General features: G+C 45.0%; 5 protein-coding genes across 7 annotated transcripts; 1 reads left to right on the top strand and 4 right to left on the bottom strand.

Moving 5' to 3' along the window:
- Positions 1-58: 58 nt before the first annotated feature.
- On the bottom strand, positions 59-4,685 carry LOC127767931 (receptor homology region, transmembrane domain- and RING domain-containing protein 1). Of its 2 annotated transcripts, none has more exons than XM_052293419.1 (5): positions 4,413-4,685; positions 3,082-3,399; positions 2,457-2,681; positions 1,637-2,041; positions 59-1,140 (listed from the first exon to the last, which is right to left on the bottom strand). In XM_052293419.1, exons 2-5 carry the CDS (start codon positions 3,218-3,220, stop codon positions 308-310), a joined length of 1,602 nt encoding a protein of 533 aa, XP_052149379.1. In that variant the 5' UTR covers positions 3,221-3,399; positions 4,413-4,685; the 3' UTR covers positions 59-307. The 2 variants fall into 2 exon arrangements, with proteins under 2 accessions (XP_052149379.1, XP_052149380.1); XM_052293420.1 differs by having other exon boundaries at positions 3,082-3,367.
- A 4,125-nt stretch (positions 4,686-8,810) lies between these two features.
- Positions 8,811-13,108, bottom strand: LOC127765047 (uncharacterized). Its single transcript, XM_052289845.1, has 3 exons — positions 12,732-13,108; positions 12,295-12,627; positions 8,811-9,854 (listed from the first exon to the last, which is right to left on the bottom strand). The coding sequence occupies exons 1-3, from the start codon at positions 12,960-12,962 to the stop codon at positions 9,330-9,332; spliced, it is 1,089 nt and encodes a 362-aa protein (XP_052145805.1). The 5' UTR covers positions 12,963-13,108; the 3' UTR covers positions 8,811-9,329.
- A 3,467-nt stretch (positions 13,109-16,575) lies between these two features.
- LOC127767761 (IQ domain-containing protein IQM5-like) lies at positions 16,576-20,875 on the top strand. 2 transcript variants are annotated; one of them, XM_052293198.1, is made up of 11 exons: positions 16,576-16,855; positions 17,258-17,455; positions 17,801-18,343; positions 18,441-18,555; positions 18,837-18,902; positions 18,994-19,010; positions 19,174-19,264; positions 19,352-19,498; positions 19,628-19,720; positions 19,805-19,906; positions 20,113-20,875. In XM_052293198.1, the coding sequence occupies exons 3-11, from the start codon at positions 17,898-17,900 to the stop codon at positions 20,794-20,796; spliced, it is 1,761 nt and encodes a 586-aa protein (XP_052149158.1). In that variant the 5' UTR covers positions 16,576-16,855; positions 17,258-17,455; positions 17,801-17,897; the 3' UTR covers positions 20,797-20,875. The 2 variants fall into 2 exon arrangements, with proteins under 2 accessions (XP_052149158.1, XP_052149157.1); XM_052293197.1 differs by having other exon boundaries at positions 18,994-19,082.
- A 156-nt stretch (positions 20,876-21,031) lies between these two features.
- LOC127768845 (40S ribosomal protein S28) lies at positions 21,032-21,366 on the bottom strand. The gene is made up of 2 exons (XM_052294499.1): positions 21,338-21,366; positions 21,032-21,230 (listed from the first exon to the last, which is right to left on the bottom strand). The coding sequence occupies exons 1-2, from the start codon at positions 21,364-21,366 to the stop codon at positions 21,032-21,034; spliced, it is 228 nt and encodes a 75-aa protein (XP_052150459.1).
- A 2,093-nt stretch (positions 21,367-23,459) lies between these two features.
- On the bottom strand, positions 23,460-25,767 carry LOC127765664 (non-specific lipid transfer protein GPI-anchored 14-like). The gene is made up of 3 exons (XM_052290606.1): positions 25,405-25,767; positions 24,491-24,571; positions 23,460-23,938 (listed from the first exon to the last, which is right to left on the bottom strand). The coding sequence occupies exons 1-3, from the start codon at positions 25,724-25,726 to the stop codon at positions 23,778-23,780; spliced, it is 564 nt and encodes a 187-aa protein (XP_052146566.1). The 5' UTR covers positions 25,727-25,767; the 3' UTR covers positions 23,460-23,777.
- Between the last annotated feature and the right edge of the window lie 1,108 nt (positions 25,768-26,875).

The raw sequence follows: 26,875 nt of genomic DNA, 5'->3' as shown, positions 1-26,875 counted from the left end.
CCCGGTTTATTAATGGTATTTTTTGAAACGGACAAATTAGTAATGGCAATGGATCCAATTTATGGGCAACGCGCGGATGATATTGCTTAGTTTAAAAGAAAGTTGCTGTACAATTGTACTATACACTCTAGGGTGAAACAAATACAGCGCTAACAATCACTACAACCAAAAGGGCAGGGCAGCAGGAGAAACACAAACAAATACGACCATTTTCTCTCAACCAATAGCCTATAGTACATGCCTCAAATGTATACACAAGTCACGCCAGGTCTTAGTACAGACAGAAGCTGATCTGATCCCAGAGAAATCAGCATCCTGGCAAGGATTGAGCTGATGCCATGGCAGATAAGCTTGCATCTGAATCAGCACAGTGTCTCAGATAGGATTGCCGGAAAGACTGGCCTGAGGATGCTCCTGCTAGATTTACCTCTGAATCAGCACAGTGTCTCAGGTAGGATTGCCGGAAAGACTGGCCTGAGGATGCTCCTGCTAGATTTATGTCGGATTCGCCGCCATGACGTAACTGGGACTGTTGCGGCGACTGAGGGGCCATGGTAGACAAGCTAGGCCCTGATTCCCCACAGCGCCTTAGGTATGACCGATGCTGGCTGGATGAACCGAGATAGTAGCTTGAAGATCCATACCCGGAGTTGGAGACATAGGATGAGCTAACATGTGGACTAGGTGATGCATAGCCAGAGTGGGACATATGCGGCGATGCGTACCTTATATTGATTGGTGGAGACAAGTGACTGCCAACCAAAGAATGTGCGGAGGCGAGGTGTGAGGCGCGAGGGCGGGAAGACATGTTTGATAAGTCCACATTGCTTCTACTTATGCTCATGGCAGTTGAGTTTGTGAAAGACCTTATGGGGTTAGGAGAGTTGGGGGTACCAGAAGCAGCATAAATCCGAGATATGGACTGTGATGAAGGTCGTCGACTTATTGGTCTTGGAGGCGATGCTGCCACACTTGACCGGAACGAAGATGACTGAGAAGGCAAACGAACTGCAGAAGAAAGCAATGGTGTAGTCTCTGAGGCTGGAGGATCTGGTATTCCAGTACTTGCATCACGTTTGCATACAGGGCAAAAAGTTCTCCAAGTTGTGAGCCAAAGGTCCACACAAGCTGCATGGAACTCTGCAAAGTAATATGCACAAATATCAGAGTACTGGAATACCATTATTCAGATAGCAGATTGTATATAAGGTATACAAGTTTATTCAACACATATCTCTCTTCAAATAATCAATTGTGCATAAGTATAACTTAAATGTCCAGTTAAAACATCTGCAATAGTGAACGCCACTGTGGAATTTCCAAGGTTCAGAAAGTGGATACTACACAAAAGTACTAATTGTGTGTGAAATACACAAACCCATACTTAGTCTAGACATTCAAAAACAAATAAACCAAAAATGCAGAGTGGTGTAGTACTTTACACAAAATTGTGATGACAGACTAAAAAAACTTGCATAGAATGTTTTCAGTTCCAAATCCAAGGATTGAAGAGTTAAGTTAGCAACTGAACATGACTATTTTCTTTCCTAAAACCAATAGGCTATGGGAATGTCCTCAACGTATCAATTTGAACTAGAAAAGGTAGTTGTGGTGTTGCAGAGATAGAAAAACATACTGTGACGGCAAGGCAACACTCTTAATTTTTCTCCGACATTGTAGTCTTCCAAGCAAATGGCACACATTGATGATGTGCAGTTGTCCTCTTGCACCTTCGTGAAGATAAGGCTTGGCATTGCCTTGACTAATTGACTGCTCATTCCATGGAATTCTCGGGCTTCTGGAATTCTAGGCCGGTCCCGCCTTATATGATGTCTTCTCACAAAGAAACAAGTAGCTAGAACCGCAGACATGGCAAGCAGAGATATGAATGAAATTGCCATGATTGACCAGGCTGAGTTCTCAAACGCAGGTAGTATCCACACCTCTACATCAGTATGGCCTGAAAATTTCTTCAACACCTCCCCTGAGGCCTTCGAGATGAACACCGCATAAATGTGAATACCACCTGAGCTTCCAGCCACTGTAAACTTCAAAGTTAGATATTGCAGAGCCATATGCCCCCAAAGTCTAAACAATGCTAAATGAACTAGTGAAAAGCATCAAAGTGGTATGACTTTAAAAAGTATCAATTTCTATTTTTTTCATATTTTTTTACTTATTTTGGAAAGTTTCAGCCTAGACAGTATTTTTGTTTCATCCGTTCTCAAGGAAAAGTTTGAAAAGCATTCTCTTGTGCCTCTCACATGGCCCCATCTCTTCTTAATGCATGCCACATATACAGGTCCTCAAATATGGACATAAGGGAGAATATAAAGACAAAAGAAACATAATTATAATCTATTATGCCATGAATGGAGCGTATGATGCCCAACCCTGACAGTGGAACTAAGATGTTGCAGAAAAAAAAAACAAGTGGGAGTGATAAGGTACATTACTTGAAATCAGAACCCCGCTATTTTCATTGTCGTATACTATTGCAGCTTTGAATCCAGCATCCTGTGCATTTTTTACTTTTTCATCAAATGTGCACCCGCCTCTTATGATCAGTGCAAATGGAGATGGTGGACCCTTTTCTGCTTTACTTGTTAACGGACTGCAGGCGTCCAAAGGTTCAGCAGTATAAACAACGCCTTCAAAACCTGAACCTTTCACTCCTGGAGCTGCAAACCAATTGAATAAACAGCATAATGAATCTTTCTGACAAGACAATATAGACTTAGGAAAATGGGAAGTAGAAGAAAAGAACCTTTCAAGCAAATGCAGCATGGCACAATCAATGGGATAAAATCGAAGCTAATTCTAGTCAGAGAGCTAACACAAAGATATAATAGGAAATACAGCAACAGATTCGCACACTACCATAAATAAAACAGCAGCACAACTACAAGGTTTTGAAAACCAAAACATTAAGACCAAAATGACCATAGGCAACTGGCTTACAAGGTATGTGAAATTTTAGGTAATAAAGTTTCACAGGTAGGGAGACTGAGATCCCGACAAATAGAATCTATTAGTACTCTACTATAACAAAACTAATATGATAAGATGTCCAGAACTTACCAAAACTTGCCTCAACATCATCAAACGACAAAGTCAGATTTGTCCCCATCAGCACTACATTTGCAGCTCCTAACTGAGTCATGAGGCAAAATGTTGCACAGAGACAGATAAGCAATAGCATTGTTCTTCTTCGATTCATCTTATCGACCAACACAGATCTTCGAGAAAGTCAAGGTTGTTCATACAAATTTCAACCATGGAAGGACAAAAAGGAAAGCCACCTTAACACTCAGAAAGACTCCAAACCTACGTCTGCACAAGCAGGAAACGGACAACGTGTCCAGACCTGCAGTCCAAAGCACCAATCAGCTAAGATTCCTGCAATGAAAACCGACAATCGTCAAGATCCTGTCAACTAACATTAAGCCAAAGAGTAGGGCTTTCGCACAGAAAGACCCTGGAATAGTACATACTACTGAGCAACGCAAAAACAAGTAAACCAACAAAAAAGAAATACTACATGGTAACTTGTTTTCCAAAACAAAAATTTACTCTTAATGCCTCTAATGGTTGGAAAAGAAACAATGTTAAGATGGTACTTGACAAGCAATGATGATTCTCCTAAGAAATAAAGCCCCAGAGGAGGTATCTTCCCTAACTACGTAGTACTAAGAAACAATTGGAGAATAGGTCTACTGATTGGAGAGAATTAGGACGAAATAAACAAATATCAGGAGACCCAAAGGTCTGGTCCTAATCTCAGGAATCACGAAAAGCTATGACGCAACAAAGGATCCCTATTTCTCCTGAACTGGGCATCCAAAAAGATACCATCCCTGAGTCCTAATCAAGTATCATCAGTGGTACGATAAAAGTAGTATCTTTTTAAAGAGGTACACACAGATTATTCTCTCAGCAAGTCAAAAGGAGTGATATATCGGGGAAAACGATGTACTATACTACTCAGCTCCACCAGCCGAAACCTAAGACAGGAAGCAACAGATCGAAGGCACGAACAAAAACAAGAACGCACAGATTATTCTCTCAGCGAGTCAACTAGAGTGATATATTGGAGAAAACGATGTAATACTACTCAGCTCCACCAGCGGAAACCTAAGACAGGAAGCAACAGATCGAAGGCACAAAACAAAAAAAAAAAACAAGCGCGTCTAATCCCCAGGTAATATCGAACGCGAAAAGCCGGATCGGATCACCAGGTAACCAGAGCAGCATACAGCCATCGCATCCATCGCGGTCGCAGCGACTAGGGCAGTAGAAAGAAAAAAAAAAGAAAAGAAAACCTAGGAGGAGGAAAGGTCGGAGCTTTCACGGGATATTGACGAGAACGGAAGAAGAAGAAAGCTCTAGAGGAAGGGGAATCGTGGTCGGACCTGCGGTGCGGGCGTGGCGATGGAGACGTCGACTTCCATGTAAGGGAGGGCGGCTGTGGAGTGGTGGTGGGAGAGAAGATGAGGTGGCGGTGGCGGTGGCCGCGGGGGCTCGTCGGCGGCGGAGGCGGTGGCGCGCGGTGGGTGGGCGGGATGCGGTGGCAGCGGCGAATCTGCGAATCAATCAATCAATAATGAGGGAGGGAGGGAGATGGGGAGCTTTCGCGTTCGCCTCGCCTCGTCTCGTTTATCCGGCCGCCAACAAACTGCTGCGAGAAGTCTCCGTGCGCCTCCAAAAATCGGAACTTTTTTCCTTTTCTTTAATCATTATCGCTTTCTTTTCTCGAGTTTTAGCTCAGTCTGCACTGATTACTGGCACTATTATTTATTTTTCTAAACACCTATCACGGAAGTACACGTGCTGAGTTTAGGGTTTTATAATTGGTTTCATCAAAAAAAAATCTAACCAGTGAAGATATGTTCATCTCGCTGGACTTTTAATTTGGTAATAATACTAGGTTGTATTTGATACGTCGTCATATCTATGATCTACGTCATATTTAAAGGTTGTAAGTTCAATTATATAGGTGGAAAGTTTTATACTCCATCCGTTTCACAATGTAAGTCATTCTAGCATTTCTAATATTCATATTGATATTAATGTATCTAGACATACATCTCTATTTAGATTCATTAACATCAATATGAATGTGGGAAATGCTAAAATGACTTACATTGTGAAATAGAGGAAGTACTTTTTAAAAAGAAAAACAAAATAATTCATTTAATGTTATCTCTAAATTTAAAGATTTATGTAGCTAGGAATATTGAGTTTAAAAAATGAATATAAACCTATGCAAAAACAAAACAGCTACAAGAGTTAAATCGCATAAAATATATAGTGAGTAGTGAGAGTACTGTATTAGTATAGGCGTACATTGGATAATCCGAAATTCCGAATGGATATTCTCAAGCTTTACACGGAACATCCATCGTTGATTCTGTCATTATGTTTAACTCAGCATAGAAGTTGGGCTTCATAATGTTTTGACCCAGTTTTAATCTCCACAGAAGGGGAAACCCCACGGGCCGCGTTTTGTCTGATTTTCACATGGGCCGACGAGATTCGGCCCGCTAATTGTCTCCCAAATGGGCCCAATGACACAAGAGAAATGGGCGTCCAGTTCGTTCCGCGTCAGGGAGGAAGACAACAGGTTCGGGCTTTAGACTTTAGAGGGATCCTGACCCCGGCGGTACGACAGTTTTCGGTAAATTTCGACTAAATTTCATTCGAAAATACTGTTTTAGATTTGAATTTCTCGAGAACAATTCGAAGTTGCCTTGAAAATCTTCTTTCGTCCCGCATCAAAACCTCGAGTTTTCGAACGGAAACGTGAACCCTGGGTAGTAGACACAGTCTGAACTCTGAAGAACAGCACTAAACAAGACCACAAGTTAAAAAGATGACCAGCTCTGAGCTGACTCCGAGAGAGCGACAAACAAGTTGCCTGAAACTGAACCCTTTTTAAACTTCTTTTTGCGAGTAAATGTCTGTTTTTTCTCTTTCATTTCGTACCATGAAATCAGTCATGTCCGGTCTGAATCTGACCACGACGTATCGTGTGCATGGTTAGTTGCATCTAATTCAAAATTGTTGAACGATTAGGTGCAGGATTAACATCGCGAGCAGCACTGACCCTTTTTGGTTGAGCGCTCTCGTCAGCATGCCACCTGTTTTTTCTGCTCACTGTCCTTGGTCCAAGAAACCAAACACCCGTGTTTCCTTTCGAATTAGAGTCCTTTTATCCAACTAATTTATTGTTAGTATTGGTTTAGACGTTCCAGTCACCCCCTCCTTTTAGGTTATTGTTACACTACAAGCTCATTGGCTAGCTTATTTTAATGATTCTGCTATGCAAAACATATGGCTGGAATTAGCCTTGAATGCCGTCTTAAATTATGTTTTTCACGACAAAAGGACACTCTGCTCTAACAGAAGACAACCAGCTTTCTGAATATTCAGCGGTTAGGGATAATATCGTAATGGATTCTCCTGTACTTCCTGAGTTTCCATTTGTGATCAGAGTCTAAATGCCAAAAGATTAAATCCTCTTCTGGTCCTAATCTCTATCCACTTTAGGAATTAATTAATCAATCAATCAAAGAAATGAAGCCATGCAGGTCTAACCAATTTAAGGAGACTGCCGGTCACCAGAAGAAAATGCAGCCATCAGAATGTCAGAATGACAACTACTACAGTTGAACTCCCAAAGCATGCATGCCATTATTATTATTATTATTATTATTATTTAAAAAAAGCAAAACTTTTCCTTACTACGACATTTCTCAGCTAACTCTTTTAAACAAAAAGAAAAGGTAGTCATTTTCACTTGAAGTATTCAACAGAAAATGCAGCTCGCTTTACTAGAATCCAAACGAGAGATCCATGGAACCAGGGGACAAAGCAGAACAGTATAATGATCCCATTGGAAAGTAGGATACTACTACTACTACTATTACTAAACTAACCATAGCTAGTTCATCACCAACTTAGTCATATCATTGCTTATTTGCTTGTGACATCACTTGTGATTTGATGGTCTACATATTGTACAGTAGCATATTGCAGTGCAGGGCCTCAACACAGACTGTACCCTTTTGTTTAATCCCCTCTCCAGCGTTGCATTGCCATTACCATTGCCAATTTGGCACTGCATGATCTCACTTCGATTCCCTGGGACCATAGGAAGGATCACACGAGCGTATTACAAACACTTAAACAGAGTATTAATTAACCTTAACTAATATTTCTGCATGCAACAGTGATGCTTTCTTCGCAAGAGGACAGTGGTTGGTGGTGATCTTTTCACTGCAACTCAGTATTACAGCTCATGCAAATCAAGAAATTGCAGGCATTATGAGACATCTCCTAGGACACATCAATCAAAAGGGATCGGTCAAGCTCGACAGATGATCCATCTCTCGCTTCTTTCAACTGTTGGAGACGACAGTAAAACATGGTCACCTTATAGTACATTGTTGCTTTTGAATGCAAAGGACAGACATGTGCAATGTAGCCTAGCCAAGTCCTGGATGAACAACAACAATCAGTCCCTGATTCAGAGTCAATGCAAGGGCATGGACAGGGTAGATCAGGTCATGATGCCTTCTTCATGGCCAGTACTTGAATGTAGTGATTGATCATTCATGCATGTTAAAAATTTGGTCCCTTTGGTGAGGTTAAGTTGCTGATATGCTTGTATATTTCAGGGAATGTGGTCCTTGATGAGAACATGGTGAGTACAGATCAGAGCAGATTTCTGAAGAACCCCATGTGGATATTAGGAACATCGCCGCATGAAAATCTACTGCTTATTATCAAAGTTCAGTTCACCGCCAGACAGCAGCAACAAGTGGTACCATATTCATCTAGATTCAACAAGCTGGAAAATGCATGGACCTAACCCCTTATCCGTTTCAGATGAAGATGCTCTATGATCAATACTCCCTTTCAAAACAAAACTATTTCTACCACTTAAGCCTTGTCTCAAAATAAAGCTATTTCTTCAACTACCTTTGTATCTCAACCAATCATAATAATTCTCTATTTAATTTCTCTATTTACTTTCTCTTCTCAACCAACCGACCAATCAAAACATTTTCCCCAGTTACCCGTATCTAGTTCAAAAAATGCTTATATTTTACTCCCTCCATCCCATAATATAAGGGATTTTGGTGGGATGTGATGTGACACATCCTCCTTAGAGAGAGTAGCATGCAATAGTTAGTTACATGTACAGTTGGAAGTGCGAGTTAGAATACTGCAAAAGTTAACAATGGACAGGACAAATTAAACAAGTGGTTAACAGTCTTCACAGATTGGTGCAAACTCTGCGCATTTTGCCGATGCATATGCAGCTGAAGAAGACAAGAGGCATCCATGAACAGGCCACACCCAATGTGACCTCCAACTTTTTGTGACGTGATCGCACTAGAAACATGAGCAAGTGCTGATGCCACACCACAAGGGACACATGTTCAGGACAGGGAGATGCAAACAAAGAAGTTGCAGACTTTTTACAGTGATGAGGGCAAATGCAATGCACACCTGTAAATTGCAAAGCTTCTGCAACGGGAAAAAAACAAACAGCTTACTAGTGTTGCTCATTTGCAGACATTGTCAAGTGGCATACATGTTCAAGAACCATGCTGAACAACTTCCAATTTCCAAAGTTGCCACTGGTTTCTGCTAGGCATGCATATGAATAACACTGTTTATGTACTAGCACGCATAGCATCTCCATGCAGATCACATACCAAGGCAGAAAACAACATACAAGTTACAAAAAGCAGCACATGATTTCAGTCTTGCCTAGAGTTTCTGCAGAAGTAGCTACAAAGTTTCAGACAAATGCAACTCACATGTAGTAGTATATACTTCCAAGAAGACAGGAAGATTAAGATTGTCAAAAGCACTTCGCAATAACCTAGAGACATGTAGTAAGGCTAAGCAGGTATCCACAATCTGTGCAAAGTCAGTTCAGTAGTTTTTATCTTCTCAGAAGTCAGAACTACTCAGAATACAGGTTTAAGAATTGTGTAACTATTTATTACTCATCACTTAGTACTTCCTCCGTTTTATATTATAAAACTTTCTAGCATTGTCTACATTCATATGTATATTAATGAATCTAGACATATATGTGTGCCTAGATTCATTAACATATGAATATGGGCAATGCTAGAAAGTCTTATAACCTGAAATGGATGAAGTAATTAACTCAGGTTGGTACACATATGTACATGCACGAATTTCGATGCACAAACACAAGCAGAGATGGGTGGTTGACCGTTGACACAGCCGAAGCTAACTCTCTACGTGTTACACCATTTCTCTCTTCTTGAACAGGTTGATCGATCTCACTTGCCGGCGGCCATGGCGTCGTAGAAGCGGCTCCTCCTGACCTCCTCGGGCGGGATGAAGGCGTCGGGCCCGAGCCCGGGCACGTTGAACGCCACGTCGTCGATGGTCCACGACTCCTCCATCCGCGTCACGACGCGGGCGGCGCGAACGCCGACGCCGAAGCGGGCGAGGTGCGCCGTGGAGCGGCCGGAGTGCGCGACGTGGACGCCGCCGCCGCCGTCGACGGCGCGGTAGTCGGCGAGGCTGGAGGAGATGGTGGTCTCCCAGTACATGGCGGCGGCGCCGGGGGACTGGATCCGCGTGAGCTGCGAGTCCTCGAGGCGGACGAGGAGGCCGCTCCGCTGGCTGAAGAACCCCGTCAGGCCGTGCCGGATCACCTCCGCCGTGCCGTCGCTCCAGCTCGACAGCACCGACGGCCCCACGTCCAGCCGCAGCACGAAGCAGTCCTCGCCGTCCACCAGCTTCTCGCCGGCGTGCTCCGCCGTCGAGAAGATCGCCGCGATCGTCACCGGATCCAACCCCTATCACGCACAAACCCATCATTAGTTTTACAGTAAAATGTACACCCTCTGCCCTAGAATAAATGCATTTTTAGTTTCATAATCATTTATCTTAAAATAAGTTCATTTTTGAGTAATTATTGTATCGGAATTTGTAAAAGTAAAAAATAAATTCATTGAGAATAGATAAAAAGAGAAATGATTTAAAATAGCCAAGAAGAGTAATTATTGAGAAATTTCATTGAGAATAGCCAAGAAGAATAAATTCATTTTGATTTACTACTAGTATGTGTAAATGGGTGAAAAATAAACTTATTCTGGGGTTAATGGTGTAGTAAATGAGCTAAAATTTCCATGGGTGAAAAGTGTATACTACTGTGTTACACTTCTTGGAATATGGAAATTTTGACAAGGTAGCATGGCTAGCTGTGCACGTACACTAATGAAATATCATAAAGATTATAATTATATTAGTAGGAATTTAATTGGAATTAATAGCTTGCCAGTGGATAGCTCTGCACAGCAGAGTTGGCATACTACATTATACATGTGTTTGGTGCATTTGGACCAGCAATGTTGGGGAATTTCATAATAGTCCAGTACAACAGCACTGCGAGATATTCAAGCAAAATCAAAGTTACGGCATTAATTCAAGTGTTTAAGTATTTATGTCTGGAGAGATTTTCACCCCGTTTTCTGAAAATGGAGGAAAATTCAGAATCTTCAGGTATTCCACTCTGAAATGAAATTTGGGTAAGGAGTAAGGGGAATGGCAATCTACCAGTGAATTAATTATTTGGGTTGTGCTAGCATCTGTATTTAGGTCAGAATTAAGAACATTCAGTGCTCCTTAGTTTGTTGGCACGGGACAGGGGACAATATGCAGATAAATATAAATTCACTACTCTCTTGAGCAAAACGCCTTGTACAAAGTACTATAGTACAAAGAGCTAAGAGACAAGCTACAAATGCTGCTCCTCAACGAGAAAATGAGACATCAACAGAAACAATTTTTTATTTAGGCCATCCATGATAATTTCTTAGCTTTCTCTACAGAGATTTGGTAAAACCTTTTGGAATTCTGAAGTGAGATTGGTGAAACTTCTGCTAACTAGTCAACTAGGTCCTATACTAATGGGTGGCCTAAATGAAGCAATTAACCAATTAACTAATCAATTATCAATGGCACATTGATCTAACATTCAAACAGTTAGACCTGATCAGATATGAGCTGCTCTGTACAATTAAATAAAATGTTAGGTAAGTATAGAGATTTCAAGAATCACATCATGACATCAGTACCCAAATTTCCTACCACCAGGTTGGTTAGGAAAATGATAGCTTTGCTTAAAGAAGTACTAGAAAACCTAAAGAAAAGATTGTCTAATTTAATAAACCACACACATATATTTATCATTTGTTTTTATTTCAGCAGGTTGGGAATACTGTTTGATCATAAGCATGAGAGCACCTTAACCATTTTCACATACAAACAGTCGTAATCTTTGGGCCAAAATTTACAAGAAAAAAATCAACTTGCGCCAGTCAACTCCCAACCAGCACTAACATATGTACCTGTGTTGCTCAGCAAGAAAGCTAAAGAAACAAGGTACCATTTGCCAAGTTGCTTAGGATAAGCCCTAAACTAAAGCGCCCAGTCTATGCTAATCAAGTGATCAAACTTTCATAAAAAAGAGCCAGCCCAAGCAAACATATATTCTAGTCCCATGTGAGGCAATGGCAAGGCAAAGGTAGGCTAATCTCAGACCTAATGCTCTCTCTCTCTCTCTAGCTAGGGTCAAACAAGACAGTTAGTAGTATTAACAAAGCATATGAGGCATGCATGCAGCATCAATAATGACATCAACAACAAGTGCGGCATGGCATGCATTGGTAGCAACCAGCAACCTGCAGGAACGAGCTCCAGCTCCAGATCCCAAGATTACAACTGTGCAGTGCAGTGAGAGCATGTGTGCGATGCCATCCATATGATATCCAACTGCTCTTGACAAAGATTCTTCCTCAAAATCCAATTGTTCTTCTTGTTTAATGGATCTTCTCCATGGCCTCCTCTTTTTTTCTTTTCCTCTCTTCTTTTTACTACTTTCTCATGCAGATGCAGCAGCCATGACCACACACGCTTACAGATGCAAAGCAAAAGGGGGGCATTTGCCGCAAAAAGAGCAAAGGAAGGAGAAGGGTACCCCAGTGTGGGACCCACCTGTCATAGGCGGATGAGCAGCTGGCTACTCGGCTAGCTAAGCTAGCAGTAGTAACACGGTGCACGCGAGGCACGCCCATGGCGAGCGCCAGCGATGAGAGTAAAAAGTAGCAGGAGATGCGAGAAAAGGAGAGGGGAAAAAAAAAGAAGGATGCGATGTCAGTGTGGAATGGCAATGGCGGCGAGATGCAGCAGCTTTGGTTTGCAAGTGGAGAAAGGTGGAGAGAGGTTGGTGCCAACCTGGAGGGCGCGGCGGAGCGGGCGTGAGCCGCCGCGGGCGGCGTGGGCGCCGACCCACGGCGTGCGGCGCCAGGCGACGCGTCCGTCGCTCCCCGCGGCGACGTGCTGCCCGGCCACCGCCATCTCCACGATCCACATGCTGGGCGCCAGCTGCCACATCACGAAGCTCCCCTCGTGCCCCCTCCCGCCGCCGCCGCCACCGCCGGCCGGATCCTGCAGCATCGCCAGCCGCACCCTCCCCGCCGCGTACATGCTCTTCACCGCGCCCTCTATCTTGGCGCACCCCGTCGTCGCCCTGAACTGCTCTATGATGTACTGCGCCGACGACGCCACCTGCACGCACCACCAACCAACCAAACCATGAGCAAACCAAACCAAACCAAGCTTTGCATAGACGACGACGAAGACGAAGCAGAAGAACACGATCAAGAACGGACATGGCGGGGGAGGCGGGGGAGGATGGGCACGGGGGAGAGCGGGCAGGCGAGGACGGAGAGCAGCACGCGGAGGTCAGCGGCGGGGCGGGCGTCTTCCCCGGCGCCGGAGAGCAAGCGGCGTGCCACCCGGTGCAGCGCCGCCTGCAGCCCCGACGACTTCCGCCGCGCCGCCTCCTCCTCGCCGCCGCCCGGCTCCTCCGCCAACGTCTCCAGCGCCGCCCTCGATCTCATCTCTCGATCACCCGATCCCTCCAAGAACTCTCTCTCTCTCTCTCTCTCTCTCTCTCTCTCTCTCACCCAGCTCAAGCTTGTGTGTGAGGTTGCGGCGCGAGAGTTTGTTGCTTCTTGGTTATAAACGGAAGCAGCAGCAGCAGCAGCAGCAGCAGCAAGAGCTTCTTGGTTATGAACTAAGCTAGCGAAGCTTGCGACAGATCACGCTGCACGGGTAAGCAAACGGCTCAACGCCAATGATGGGTGGGCCCCCGACGGTGCGGGGCCCGGGCGGCAGTGAGACGGGGGTGCGGCCGTGCGGGTGTGGAGTGCGGGCGAAGGGAAGGGGCAGCGTTGAAGGGAGGCAAGAGGAAAACGGGTTGGAGGCGGGTCAAAATCAAAATCTTCGCTCGCGTCGTGCTTTGCTTTGCTTTGCTTCGTGTTGGTGTGGTAGCTACGAGGAGCTACGAGACTGCTTCCCAGTGAAGTGAAACCTACCAGCCACAGCCAGGGTCGGAGCTAGTCATTAGGGGGGTTCAGAAACCCGGTGGAAATTTTTTTATAACTAAACCTTACTTATTTTCACTATATGTTCATCCCTCAATATAAATTTAGGAGTAAATTTCACAAAACTACAGTTATTTTGACTAAATTATCACAAAACTACAGATTTAAGGAGTTATATCACAAAACTACACATTTAACACCAAATTTATCACAAAACTGCAGATTTTAGGTTAAGTATCACAAAAATGCATATTTAATATTAAACTTATCACAAAACTACAACTTTTGGCTATAAACATTATTACTTTGTGATTAAATTGGTTCTAAATCTGTAGTTTTATGATAATTTAGTTACTGAACATGTAGTTTTGTGATACTTCATCTTAAATGTGTAGTTTTGTGATAAATTTAGTGTTAAATGTGTAGTTTTGTGATACACTTAGTTAAATCTATAGTTTTAGAATAATTTAGTCATAGTATCTGTAGTTTTGTGAAATTTACTCTAAATTTAGCCACCCGTATTAACTTAAACTCGATATAAAGTAGAGTAAATCCTGGCCACTCCGTTATGTTCTGCTCTGCTCAGCTCAGCACCCAAGTCGAATTCAGACCGTCCCAGTCAAGTTCAAGTAACCAATTGTTTACCTCCAAAGTAATACTCCTTCGGGAACGCAGAAATTTTAGAGAATTTTCATGGAAACTGAGAACTTTTTTATATAGAATTTCTGTAAAATTCAAATGTAACAGAAGTAGCTTTCAAGATGTTGGTTTTTTCTGTTCGCGAACAGGGGTATTCGGTTGACGTGGTAGCTTTTCTCCGCTGATCCACACCTGATAATCTGATTTTATGCATGCGTGTTTGTGTTTGCTTGCAGGAGAGGATCCCGTTAGGCAATAGCCATCGACGGCAAGCAGCTTTCAGAGCCTCAAATGCGTGCGTGATGGCGGAAGGAAGTGAAGGCGACTCGGCAACCCTTGCAAGCACCGGCCATGGATGATGGTTCAAGCCGCATTTACGGCCCTGATGGTTCTGAAAGTGCAGGAACTGGAAAACGATGGCGACCACGCAGCCGCATTCACAAACTTCTCCGGACATCACCCCCCTGAACTCGCTGGAGACGATCAAATCTTCTTTAATGGCATATGGTGTTCTTTGGTCGACCCGTTGCTTCGGTGTACAAGGACACAGAGGGGCTATTAGTTCACAAAACAAAAAATTACACTGTCACATCAAATATTTTGACACATGTATGAAGTATTAAATATAGACGAAAAAAAACAATTACACATATTACGTGTAAATTGCGAGACGAATGTTTTAAACCTAATTGCGTCATGATTTGACAATGTGGTGCTACAGCAAACATTTGCTAATTGCGGATTAATTAGGCTTAATAAATTCTTCTCGCGGTTTCTTAGCAGAATATGTAATTTGTTTTGTTATTAGATTACGTTTATACTTCAAATGTGCGTCCGTATATCCATTGTGACAACAAACCCAAAAATTTTCCCCAACTAAATAAGGCCAGATTCTCGGCTTATACTGCACGATGTAATCAGTGGAGATTGAGGCATGTAAATGCATATACTTGATTGAATCTGAACGGACACACGGAACCGTGTTTGTCCAACATCGGAGGACTAGTTGTATATATTTAGTGATCTTGAAGTAGTCTGTACCTTACTGGCCTACTGCTGACGAGTTGTAATAAACTCCATCGCTGTTCTGCTCTGAATTTCCAATGATTTCTGAATTCCAGCAATGTGATTTGTACGCTTGTTTCAGGGGACGTAAGAAGTCATTGCTAAGTGCCCCATGTAATCGTCACAGGCTTTATTGCTGGGCTCAGATCCTCAGAACCACAGAGCCTCAATCCCTCAGAAGTTGGCTCAGCAATGATCAGGTTTCAATTTATACCCCGTTGCTTCTGACACTGAATAGTCAATTGTTCTTGACAACTGTCCTGAAACAATGTTAAAGCCTTAAAGGTAGACAAAAGAAGAATGTGCACTTAGATCTTGCTTAGAACCTAATAAATGGTCTGAATGTGCCGTCAATAACTTGCAAACTTACACTAGAAGGATGGATGACAGGGATATATGCTGGTTAGTATGTATGGTATACCAAGCAAAAGCACGATACCTAGTGGAACCAGAATTTCAGTTTCGATGTTACTGTCAGAATTTGATGGTGCCGTGGCTGTTGTGTTTTGGCCAGATGTAGCATTTTAAGTCTGCATAGCCATGATTCCCACAAATCAAGTCCACTATAACAGCCTCGAGGACGGCATGTCCTTCTCATCCAACTTGATTAATTACTTGGGTGATGCTTGCCAAGAACCTAGATAACACCGTGCTGATCATGCATGCGCTCGTAATTAAGAAGGTAAAAGCTAGAGATGCTGTCATGATCACACGAGCCCAAAAAAAAGTGAAATGACATCGGAACGTTACCTCGTTCGATGCGATTCTGGTGGCTTTATGTTGGTGGCAACGGATTGAAAAAACGCAGCTTTGGTGATTCCTGACAGAGCAATGAAACGCGGCGGAGGCATTTCGTCGAGCAGGTTGCAGACCCAAGAGATTGCTCAAGAGGACAACTCGGTGGCCGCCGGAGTAAACCTTTGCGGTGGCTGCCTTGCTCCGCGTCGAGAAGTACCCAGGAGAGAAAAGGCTAGTAAGGCCAGACTTCCGGGGAGGTGGCGGCGGCGCACTGGCCCGCCAATGGCCACGCCGTCTTGCAACCGCACTACTGCAGTTACCACGCCGAACGCCGTGGCGACCATGGCTTTCCCGTGTCCTGTACTTCTGTACACGAAACTTTCCTGCGGGGAAAAGGCGGTGAGGCACGGCAGGTCCGGCCGGCGGTGAGCAGCGACGCGGCGAGGCGGCCGCCGAGAGAAGGCAGGCCCATCGGTTAGCCGCAGTTAGCAGGCCCAGCCCAATATGTCTACATTCAATGGGCCTAAACTGCCACTAGATTGAAGGCCCATACTCCCCTACAAAAGGATTGGAGGCCCATATTGGCATGGAATGGATGATGGCCCAACAACAGGACCAGTTGTCGGCCTACTAGATTGACGAGGCCCAACACATCAGGCCTTGGACTCGTCTCTTTCCTCGGGCTCAAGCGCTCGGCGGCGGCCGGCCGCCGGCGGGGTGGCGCGGCCGAGGCCCGAGGGGGAAGGAGACGGCGGCGGTGTGTGGCGTGGCCGGTACGCCTCCATGCCTTATCGGTGCTCGTGTTCCTTCGCGTCGAGGAGTGGGGAAGCGGCTGGAGAAATGGCTCTCCGGCTTCCGGCGGCGAGGCCGCCATGTTCGCCTAGATGATTAACATCGTTGAGCCCGGCGTTGCTGTGTTCGGGATCCGGGGACATCAGCAGCGGCGGCGCTTCGTCTCCCAGATGGTAACAAATCTCTCATTTCTATACACACGCAGCTAGAGCTAGTTCCCATCTGATTGCTTTGGTCAAGTAGCTTGGCACTTGGCAGAGTAGCCGTGTTGTCTTGTCATTGATTCTTGAGTAAAATTTCCTTACATGACGAATCGATAACAAGAAATTTGAAAAAAAAATCTAGCAACAAATTATGCCATCAGATTTTAGATCTCTTTGATGTCTGCAGCTCTGCAATTTGGGTTCTAGTTATACCTAATTATCCATTCCATGTTTGTTCAAAAACGATTAAAAGAACATGTGTTGTGTATTTTTAACCACTCCAAATATATCATAAGCTACCTCCCTTTTCTTTCTCCTTTTCTTTTCCCTCGGAGCATTCAATCACCTCAGACCGTGCATTGTTATTTATAGGGTGAAGACAGCAACAAACCCATCCCCGTGTTCATCTGCCCTCTTCCATGGTCATTACCTACTCTCCATTTATGCCTGGTTCCCCTACATTTGCTCTCATTCGTCATGCAAATTTTCAGGTTCCTTTTAGCTTTCTTCCTCGCAGACCTCTCATCAGGAGGTTCTGTTGGGTGGATGGTGCTGTACCCTTTGAGCTAGGTAGGTATGGCTGATGTTCTTTGATTTTGAATCTTGTTTACAGAAATGACTCTCCGTGATCTTCTTGGATTTTTTTATCTATATCGTTTATTATTGAAACTAGGTGATTTAAGAAACAAGAAATGAGATGGATCATTTTTATATGAAGGATAAGAACATATTTCATAGAGCCCATTTCACATAATGTATTTTGATCTCCCTTGATAAGATATAAAACAAAGGAAGGAAGACATCAAATGTGTTGTTAAAATGACCCTGTCAACTCAGTCGGCCTACATTTGGTCTCCCTTGATTTTCCAATGTAAAACAGGTCTTGGCTCATCTATAAAGTATGTATTGGTGCAGAGCTCCAGAGCGACAGAAGTAAGGCTTATCAGAAGAAACTATAGGGCGGAAAGCAAACAAAAAAACTGTTACGTTATTGCATTTTTTCAGTCAGGAAATGGGCCTGTCAATCTCATACCCGCCAGATGACTACCTGCCTACGGAAGAGGACACAGACCAGATGTTTGTTCGGTCTCTCAGCTCTGACAATCTCAGCACCATTGAGACCTTTGAGTCACCACCGGCATTACTCGACTCCCTGAGTTCCCAAAGGCCTATCATAAAAGAATCCTTTAACTTCAAAAAAAGTGAGGGTGATCCATTTCATGTTGAAACTACAGTATCCTTGATGAGTCCTAAACCCGGCAAGGAGAAGAGTTGCACCCATAAACGCACTATCCTACCAAGATATGGGTCAATGGAATACTTGCCACCACATTCTCCAGTGGTTGGGATGATCAGCCCGAAGCACCAGGCCGCAGCAGTAAGAGTGCAGAAGGTATACAAGAGCTTCAGGACTAGGCGGCAACTTGCTGATTGCGCTGTTCTTGTTGAACAACGCTGGTATGTTGGATTCATAAGCTATTCATGCATTGTCATATTTGATGCGGTGTATTTCTCATTGTGATAACTTTGCCTGAATTTTGTGATGCTGAATCAGGTGGAAACTGATAGATTTCGCACTGCTCAAGCACAATTCAGTATCCTTTTTTGAGGAGGAGAAGCCAGAATCTGCCCTCTCAAGGTGGTCTCGGGCTAGAACGAAAGCTGCGAAGGTATAGTCATGTGTTTACACATTCTTTTGGCTAACCTGAACCTTCTGATCTTAGAAAATAGAGAATTGCTCATAGCAGTGTTCTTTGTATACAAAACTGTTGGCATTGCTGGTGCTGTCATTGACATATATTTCTGGCATTATGTTCAAGTATTCTGAATCATTCAAACTGATAAACTGAAATGGTGCAGTTCTGTTTGTTCTATGCACTACAGGCATACTATAATAGTGTTACCGAATACTGATAAGAGTACTGTTTGTGCTTTTTTGTTCTTATGTTAGGTAGGTAAAGGTCTGTTGAAGGATGAAAAGGCTCAGAAGCTCGCTTTGCAGCACTGGCTCGAAGCTGTATGTTTCAGAACTCTCAAAACATTGTATCCAAACATAATTTTATGATAGCACTTCACTAACCAGAAGTTCATTGATGACTTTTGGACAGATTGACCCTCGGCATCGGTATGGTCACAACCTCCATTACTACTACCAACATTGGCTTCACTGCGAAAGCAAACAACCTTTCTTCTACTGGTAAAATTCATGCGAAAGCGTGAAACTCTAGAGTGTTTGTGAACCAGATGAACAAACAAATTGGTGATTTCTGAACTTACGATTATGATAGGTTGGATGTGGGTGAAGGAAAAGACGTAAGTATGGAGGACCACTGCCCTAGATGGAAGCTGTTGCAGCAATGCATCAGGTATCTTGGCCCTGTAAGTTGCTGTTCCTGCAAACCAATCATTCTGAAATCTTAAAGTGGAGAAGGTTGCACTCTGAACAGAGATTACTACTTTGTGCAGAAAGAGAGGGAGTTCTATGAGGTAGTAATTGAGAACAAGAAACTGCTGTACAAGATGAGCCGCAAGATTGTCGACACTTCTGAGGGCCCCAAGAATTCGAAATGGATCTTCGTGTTGAGCACAACAAGAGTTCTATACATTGGCACGGTACCTTTTTTGAGCATTAAGCAGTTAGTGAATATTGGCATTTGTCACTTGTCAATAGTACATATTCAGTACATGAACCATAATAGTGAAACGTCACCTATCACTGATGAAATGGATACATTCTTGCAGAAGAGCAAGGGCACATTCCAGCACTCCAGCTTCCTTGCTGGTGGAGCCACATCTGCTGCCGGGAGACTAGTTGTAGATAATGGAATCCTAAAGGTGCATGGAACTGCAGATTATGTGGTTTTATTTCTTGGTCTGCACAGCAGCAAAGACACCTTTTCTGATTCAGTTATTTCTCAGGCTGTCTGGCCACATAGCGGCCACTACCGTCCTACGGAGGCAAACTTCCGCGAATTCATGATGTATCTGAAGAAGAGAAACGTAGATCTTGCCAATATCAAGGTGAGTAGACAACGGTAAATTCTATCTTCTTACATTCTGTTTTAGAGAAGGGTATTTTTTACATGCCAACAAAAGAAAGACTTCTTATGAGCCAATTAGTTTTAAGTGTTTAAGATTTCCTTTCAAAAGATCAGTTTAAGATTTCCTAGCCTTGATATATATTCTGACATCAGAACATATAATTGGGTTTGTTGGTTTTGCTACAGTTGAGCCCATCAGAAGATGAAGAGGACGAGTGTCTCAGGTCCAGGAGTGGCCGCTCCCAGCTCGAGCCAACCGAGCCAGGAAAGCCTGAGAAGGAAGAAGACGCCACGGCCGACGACAATGGCACTACCACCGTGGCCGCGCAAGCCGCGCCACCCTCCACCACCGGCGGTGAGCCAGCCACGCCGGTGATGAAGAGGTCATCCTCCGGCAACCGCCTACAGCGCAAGCGGCCGCCGAGGCTGACGCTGGACAAGAGCCGGCTGGCCAAGGGCGTGGCGGAGCAGGACGCCGGGTCGTTCGGCGACCGCCTGGACTTCTGCAAGGTGAACCTGTTCCGCGGCGGCGAGGAGGCGGAGGAGGCGGTGGTGGTGCCGCAGGAGAAGATCCTCCGCCGGCTCAACTCCAGGATGACCATGAACTCGTACCAGCTCGGGAAGCAGCTGTCGCTCCGGTGGACCACCGGCGCCGGGCCGCGGATCGGCTGCGTCCGCGACTACCCGCCGGAGCTCCAGTTCCGGGTGATGGAGCAGATCAGCCTGACTCCGCGCGGCGGCGCCGGGCCACCGAGGCTCGGGTCGACGGCGACCCCCCGGCAGAGCCCCTGCGCGCCGCTCCCGTCGCCGGCGCCGCTCTACGCCGCCGCCAGGACTCCCACCTCGCTGCTGCAGCACGGTGCAGCCTAAAAGTCCTTACTTTGTGGGTGTATTCAGAGTTTCAGACAGTATAAAATTCGAGCCAATAACCAATCCATGCATCAATTCAGCTAATATTATCGAGCACAACCATGTCACATTGCATCAAGTGAAATTCAGCTCAGTTATATAAAACAAAAAATGCGAGATTGTCATCAGGTCTAGAGCTCAAAGACAATCAGACAACCACAGTACGACAGACATGTCTGAATTCGTGCAAGAAGGTTCAGCGAAGCCTCCTGGCCTCCCTCTCGGACTCGAGCAAGGTGAGGATGTCGCCCTCGCGAACCGGGCCCTTGACGTTCCTCATGATGAGACGGTTCTGGTCATCCAAGAACTTGACTCTCACCTGGGTCACCTGACCCCTGGAGCCGGTACGCCCCATCACCTTCACCACAACAGCCAGCTTCACCTGGGTGTCCATGCTGCACGAACAAACAGCATATTGGTTATCAATGTGAGTGGAGTAGATGCTACCGCGAATGGTTGGTTGAAACTGTTGTTGAGCAAACAAGACTCATGCTTCAATTACAGTGACCTAATCATGCAAACTAGGCACATTGGAACTAAATATAACTTCGCGGACCTGGCAAAAAAAAACTAAATATAATACTAGAACAGATTTGAGGTTCCAGAGCAATCGCAATAAGGAAAACATGAGTAAATGTACACAACATGCAATTTCGCTAGTGGGAAATCGCATGCTAGTTCTTGCACAAATCTGGATAACTAGGCACTAACTTCACTTTAAACAGTTCTGAAGTACAAAAATTCTGTCCATCCCCCAATGATCATCTCTATGGGGGTAGCAAGAACCATGCACTAAACTAATAATTTCAGCAGTGTATTTTAACTTTTAAAGTGCAGAAATCCGGTTCTCTAGTAAGCCAGACTTTACTATTGTAGCAGCAATCAAACTAATCAGGGAACATGACAAAACTGTTCTTTCAGCTGTTTCAGACATTCAGATTCAGACTACTAATTAATTAAGTACAGGGTAAAACTGATCATCTACGGTTGTCGCACATTAGCGACACTGGTCATCTTAATTTGTTCTGAACTTCTAATTTAACAAGAACCCTAAAATCATCCTCATAAATAATTCATGGCAGAGAAAATTCGGCCCTTCAGGACTTGCCGATACCATCAATTCCCAATCCCAATTTCAACACGGCATCACGGAACAAACGCATAACGGCCACGGAGTACGAGCAAGAGTACTAGGGCACCCTAAATCACAAGCGGCAAGGTAGTGGCAATTCCGCCATGAAGCATACAAGATAACACCCAGTACGTCGTCAAGGAAGAAACGCGCGTAGAGATCGAGATCGAGATCGGGCGAAGGGACGCACCTCGTTTCCTCGCGTGGGCGGCGGCCGACGAGCGCGCAAGACGATGGCGGCGGAGGCGGCGGCGGCGGCGGCGTTGGGAGGAGGAGGAAGCGCTGGGCCTTCGTGTCTCCTTTATATCAGAGCGGAGCGGTCGACGAAAGACTAGTCTGTCGCCGAGACGGACTTCTTATTGTTACTGGGCCGTGTTAATGGGCCTTGAATAGGCCGCATCATTTCTTAATGGGCCTTGAAAAGCCTGCGTAGGATTCGTGGAGGTGGAGGTCGGATTTCAATTCTCCGAAACCCTTGTTTTCTCAATATTCTCGCTTCTTTTTCATGGCAACAATGAAGGTAGATGCAATAGAAATCATCATCAGTGTACACCTACGGTTTCAGCATTGATTTTGGGTATGATCACTCAAATTCGAGAGCAAATTCAAGACGAAATAACCTCGCAAAAAGTTCAAGCCGACGTGAAGTTTTGTATCGAGAGTTCGAGACATCTGAGATGCAGCAGCCGTACTGCAGGTGTCGTTGTCCATTGAAATGCACACTCATCGGCTTCATCGCATACTTGAAGTGTGGCGATCGAATGAACCGATGTTCTGCTGCCCAGGATCGATTCATTTCATCAAGATACTTTAGTAATTACTTATTATTGCCTCCAAGGACGAAATTCCTCTCTCGCCGCCGACGACGACTCGATGAGCGGGTGCAAATCGCGCGTAAGACCGTGGATTTGAAACGACATCCTCCACGACATGGACCAAACACACAGGTGGGGTTTGGAGTTTAATTCTCCGAACCCCCTGACCCCTTCCTTTTTCTCAATATCCTTGCTTCTTTTTCTTGGCAACATGAAGGTAGCTGCAATAAAAATCACCACAAATATGTGATCTAACGTTTCTGCACTAGTTTTGGGTACCATCACTCAAATTCGATACGGTACAATGCAAAGGTGAAATGTGGGAGGTCGGAGTGTAATTCTCCGAACCTCTTGGACCCCCTTTTTTTCTCAATATCCTTGCTTCTTTTTCGTGGCAACATGAAGGTGGCTGCAATAAAAATCACCACAAATGTGTGATCTAAGGTTTCTGCGCTAGTTTTGGGTACCATCGCTGAAGTTGGAGAGCAAATTCAAGACAATATAAGAAGTATCTTATCGAGACATTTGAGAATACATAACATCGCTGAATTTCATGGAACCGTCACTCGTGAGGCGAGCATCACAAATTCATGATTCAAAAGTACAAAAACAACCAGAAAGAAAAGCTGGAACAGATCAATCAAACGGCTCACCTTACTGCTACTCTGGCAGCAACAAATATCAATCGTGATCAGCATTAGTAACCAGATGTACTATAGAAAAGCTAGTAGGAGTAGCAAAACACATCGTCCAGAATCCAGAACATAGCAGGAAAAGAACAAACAGTGCAGTACAGTACACTGCAAACGCCAACGAATTACTATCTGTCACATACTACAACATATGCACGGATGCATCACACTCTCTGAGTCTCAGTTTTTCACCAGGCATTGTCCAATATAATCGCCCACTAATTGATCTGGCTCCATCCAATCCCGTGTTCTTGGTTTCGATCGGTAGCTGCAGAGGACGCACGAGATGATGCAGACAGTGATCTAGAAGGACGACGGAGCTGAGAATTCCGGCAGGAGCAGGAGGAAGTAGCTGGCCAGCAACGCCGTCAGCGCGGCGCCGGCGGTCGCCGCCGACGAGCGGCTGCCCCCGTTGGCCGCCTGCACAGCGCGCGAGTCGGTCGTCGTCGTCGAGTTGTCCTTCGCTGCATGGAGAAAGTGACAAATAATCAGCGTTGATCATCAGATCAGAGACGTAGTTTGTATGCAATGACGATGAGCAATGCCGATAAATTAAGCAGCAGAATCGTTAACAGCTGAAGCAAAGATGAACTATACTATTTTTCTCAGTGAAATCGAATTGTTCTTGAAACATTTCATAGTTTCAGACCATCAGTTTAACTTTAGTCTCAGCTTCGGTTGATTCTCAACTCTACAAAAACAGTTTATGAACTATGATTACCAAGAAACTCCTGGTTGTTTCTGTCTCAGACCGTGATGATGTCAAAGCACTAGCGCGCTGTGTTTGGTGGGTCACATTACCACACGACCGCAGTGCACACCTTTCGGCGATATCAAACTTCTCATGTTCACATGACAAAACTACTCACTCATACATTAGTCACTACCGTAAATTCCACTATGTAGTACGGATCATGGTCAGTAATTTGTAGAACTACATGATCTGCAGAGAAATTAACAGTGGAGACAAGACATAGACACTGGAGGGAAAAACAGATTAAGTAAGGCTCACTCACCTGGAGCAGCAGGGGAGCCCTTGTCGCCACCGGGGCTGAAGATGGCGGCGTCTTTCGAGTTCGGAGGAATGTGCAGGAGCTCTGCAACATGCCACAATAATTCATGCGGATCATGTAAAAAAAGAAAAATCATTGTTGCAGAGCATTATTGTGGCATGTTTGAATAATGCGGGAGAATGTGGAGGAGTTCGACTTTCAATTATTTGCAGCTTCAGTTGAACTGAAACTTGAAAGTCGAAAAAATCACACAAAAAACATTAAAAAAGTACTTTTACGGTACAATATACTATACCAGTATATACTGTATACTACCAGTATATACTGGTAGTATATAGAAGGGTATGTTAGGAATTTGATAAAAAATAAAATAACATTTTAATAATTTTTGGTTCAGATTTGACCTATTTGGGAGTGCCCGGTCCTGGATCTTATTGTGCACTAGGGATAAGCATCCCGAGCGCCGTCATCGCGATGACGAAGCATGATAGCACGATTTAATAATAGAATAACAAAGAAAAGACAAAATCACCCTTTCAAATTTTATACTACAATCTAATTAACTAAAAAATCGAATTAATCTACACCGTTATATCATATATATATATATATATATATATATATATATATATATATATATATATATATATATATATATATTTACAGTATATACTAGCATTATATTGTACCGTACAAGTTCTAAACAAAACGGCCGGGCCACGCGTTGCCCGTGTCGACGGTGGACGCTGGACAGACATGCCACCACCATGGCATTGGGGGAGAGGGGGGGGGGGGTGCAAAAACGTCGACAACGAGATGGCGTGGTCACGGACCGCAAGAAAGCAAAAGAAAACAAAGCGAGAACGTCCGAGGCGGCGGCGAGGTGAGAGAGGTGTGTAAGAGTAAGATGGGCGTACGGGGGCAGTGGGAGACGTTGGCGTGGGTGGCGCCGCAGGCGGAGGGGAGGGCGAGGGCGAGGGTGGCGTTGATCTTGATGCCGAGGTTTGGGTCGTCCTTGTCCTTGACGAGGACGCACAGGCACTTGGGGCTCTTCCCGAGCACCTGCCGGAGCCCCCCGCAGCAGTCCGGCGCCGGCGCCTTCGCCTCCCCCTGCACGTACTGCAGGCACGGCGCCAGCCCCACCAGCTGGTCCGCGCACTCCGTCCTGTCCGCGCTCATGTCCCCCCTCGCCACCGCCGCCACCGCCATCGCCGCCACCACCATCGCCACCATCGCCATCCCCAACTCGAAGCAGTGGTGAGTTGAGTTGAGAGTGAGGGGTTGGGTGGGTTGGTGAAGGGGAGTTATAACGGGCGAGGGCTGGTGGTGGTGCAGTGTGCAACTGTGGACGTGCCATGCACAGATGCACTGGGGGTCGGGGGGGGGGGGGGGGGTCGTGTCGTGCTCGCATCGCACGGGCTACGTGCAGTGGAGCGGAGGACGCGCACTGTTCGGCGCTCGACCGGTGCACCGCCCCCGTCCCACCGTGGCGTCCCCGGTTTTCCGTGGCGGTGTCGCGCTGCCAGCCACGGCCCACGGGCCACAGCCAGACCCTGCCCAGAATTACATAGCAAAACGGCCAAAACGACACGCGTACGTAGCGGGCGGACGTACAACACGGCTTCATGCTAAAAAAAAAACGTAAGGACTCCACAGTGAAGTGATGGAGCAACCTAAATCTAGCTTCATCTTACTAATTTATTTTACAAGAACATTATACCCAATATCGTTTATATTTTAGTTGAAACTGTTTGGTTGAGGTGTGACTTACCGAGCTCATGGGTTTTCTTATAACTTGGCGACGTGGAACTGTTCACGGCGAAGGCGCCCAGTTCACAACGCCGCGAAGACGGTGGGGGAGGAGGAGGATGCAATTCAAGGTGGGGGATTTGATGCGGTCGCGTTGGTCGTTTTGATGAGTTGCGTGGTTGGGGAGATGGGTGCAGCGCTGCACAGCAGCAACAGCCAATAACTCCGGCATTCATGCAACAGCAGAGGAGGCACTGTCGCGCGGTGCGGCCGGCCTGATGAACAATGGTGGTGGATCGCCTTCGTCTCTCCATGTGGATTACCTGCCATTCTGCCAAATGCCTTCAAGCCTGACACAGTGATACAACCAGGAAAGTAACGGGGGTTAGGCCGAGTTTACTTCTAAACTTTTTCTTCAAACTTTCAACTTTTCCATCACATTAAAACTTTCCTACAAACAAACTACCAACTTTTCCATCACATCGTTTCAATTTCTACCGAACTTCTAATTTTAGCGTAAACTAAACACACCCTTATTCAGTTATTGTTGTTGCTGGATCTTGCAAAGAAAATCGTCCCATTCTGAGATAGTATTAACGTCCTAAAATATACTATCTCCATAATAAGAGATGTTGCATA

This window comes from Oryza glaberrima, chromosome 3, assembly GCF_000147395.1.
Source record: "Oryza glaberrima chromosome 3, OglaRS2, whole genome shotgun sequence".
Taxonomy (NCBI): Eukaryota; Viridiplantae; Streptophyta; class Magnoliopsida; order Poales; family Poaceae; genus Oryza; species Oryza glaberrima.
This window is presented reverse-complemented; position numbering and strand designations above follow the sequence as displayed.